At 38.0% G+C, this 1966-nt stretch overlaps 1 protein-coding gene across 1 annotated transcript in view; it reads right to left on the minus strand.

Moving 5' to 3' along the window:
* LOC104495146 (testis- and ovary-specific PAZ domain-containing protein 1-like) overlaps nucleotides 1–1562 on the minus strand; it is a gene marked incomplete at its 5' end in the record, with an annotated part of 9334 nt that extends 7772 nt beyond the window's left edge. The window contains one exon of the mRNA XM_010138084.1: nucleotides 1462–1562. Within this exon, the coding sequence (XP_010136386.1) occupies nucleotides 1462–1562 (101 nt within the window). The remainder of the gene's footprint in view (nucleotides 1–1461) is intronic.
* Between the last annotated feature and the right edge of the window lie 404 nt (nucleotides 1563–1966).

Below are 1966 nucleotides of genomic sequence, written 5' to 3' on the forward strand. Positions count from 1 at the left end.
TCCCTACAAACACCAAATATATGCTATCCCTAGAAGTTTCTGAAGAAGACAAGCCAAACGAAGCTCTTTGATAGGCACGTAAGCATTCACCACTCCTCAGTGTCAAAAATTTAGACTACCTCTTCTATGGCCAGCAAATCTTAACTGTTCTAACTGCTGAGTTTTGTAGAACAAAAATGCCTAAAAAAGTACTAGTGCAGTACTAGAGAAGTGCTAATGCGAAGACCCTCTCTCCTTTGCTTTACTTCTCAACAGTATCACGCTGTGCTGTAGCTTGATAGGGACCTGCTAAAGACCATCTAACTCAACAAGTTGACACTGAAAAATTAATGATTCATCAGAATGGATGTATTGCCTCTAGACTAAGTACATCTATCTCCTAGGACTTGGGTAGACCCTGGAAAGAGACTGAGCAGTGCACAGGTTTTGCGTAACAGAATTTCTGAAGGTCACTTCCTACAGACAACAGTACAACAGGCATTTTAATCCTTTGATGCAAACTAGAAAGAGTTCCTCAACAATAATTCACAAAAAAACTTCAAAGGACAACAGGGGACAAGGATAGTGTTTGCTTTTGTTCATAAAAATACATGCTGGAAATAATCTTGCAGGAGATGAGGAAGGTCCCAGTACAACGTAATTAATTTAGTTTTAAGGATCAGGCTCACTGACACAAAGGTAAGTTCACAATGTGATCAAAACACACTCCAAAAACATTGGTGGTCTATATTATTTCTTACGTTGTCCCTGGTCAGGTTGCAATGTATGGGACATCCAGCTTGGTATACACTGCCTCATTCCAAGAAGAAAAAAACAAATATATATTGAAACAGATCTTGCTGCAGTGAACTTATGAGCAACAGTGCATGGTGCCTAAAGAGTGTAAAACATCCAGTGAAAGGTCTAGTCTCTTAACCCTGGCCCTTCGTAATATTTGACAGCAAAGAATTGATTGTAAAGGGTTTTTCTTTGTGAGGTCCGAATCTTTGCAAGATTACCAGAACTTAGAACCCTAGATTCAATACAAGAAAATCCCTTCCAGTGATGTTCTGGGAAATGAGCTGTTCACCAAGTGCAGCAGCACTGCAGCAGCAGCCTTGCTATGCTTTTCTTCTGTCTTCCTGGCCTTATTAATTCCATTTGATGTCAAGTTCAGAAGCATCACTGTAGGAAAGGACCCACTCAAACTTCTGTAAATGCTCTTTTGAGTTGGGAGGTCTCAGAATAAAGCAGCATTGCCAGAAGAAGTGACATTTCTGCTCAATTAGCACCTTGCGCCAGAGTCTCAGGAAGACCTGTCTCCTAATTGCGATTCACCCGTATCTCAGAAAAGAGAGCATTAAGATGGTAGGCAGGCAAGTGGTACACCCAGCCATTCAACTAGAGAAACAGAGTTTTAACATCTAAAAAAGTAGTAAGTCATTCTCTTTCTCCCAGTCAGGTTCCTGAGGTTCAATATACCTTTATCCACTGCAGTACTTTGTGATAAGAATATATTACACTTATCCCAATCCTTCCAATGAAAATTCTGTCTGCTTCATTATGTTGTGAATTTTTTATTACTGAAAAGAAAAAAAATTCTTTTTTAATTTTATATGTAAATGCAGTTTTAAAGAAATTATGCACTTGAAAAATATGGTCATTGTGAAAATATTAAATAGAGTTTCTGAAATATTTGCCATTAAAAGTAGTAAATTTCTAGTCCTAACACCAGAAGTAATGTAACTAACTACAGTGTATTCAGACACTATTTCATAGTAGTCTAGTTCATCCACAAGAAGCTTGGACATATAATGGCATAATTTAGTAACCTCATTATTTGTAAAGTAAGATTTGCATTTTTCTGGCACCATGAAGAAATGTTGGCAACTACAGATCTGATTAGTTACAAGTTTTTCCAACCATATTACACAACCACTTTGGAAGCACTATTGGCATTCTAGAGCTGTGGTCTCCAAAGTTGGGT

Source organism: Buceros rhinoceros, unplaced genomic scaffold (genome assembly GCF_000710305.1).
Source record: "Buceros rhinoceros silvestris isolate BGI_N320 unplaced genomic scaffold, ASM71030v1 scaffold23970, whole genome shotgun sequence".
NCBI lineage: Eukaryota > Metazoa > Chordata > Aves > Bucerotiformes > Bucerotidae > Buceros > Buceros rhinoceros.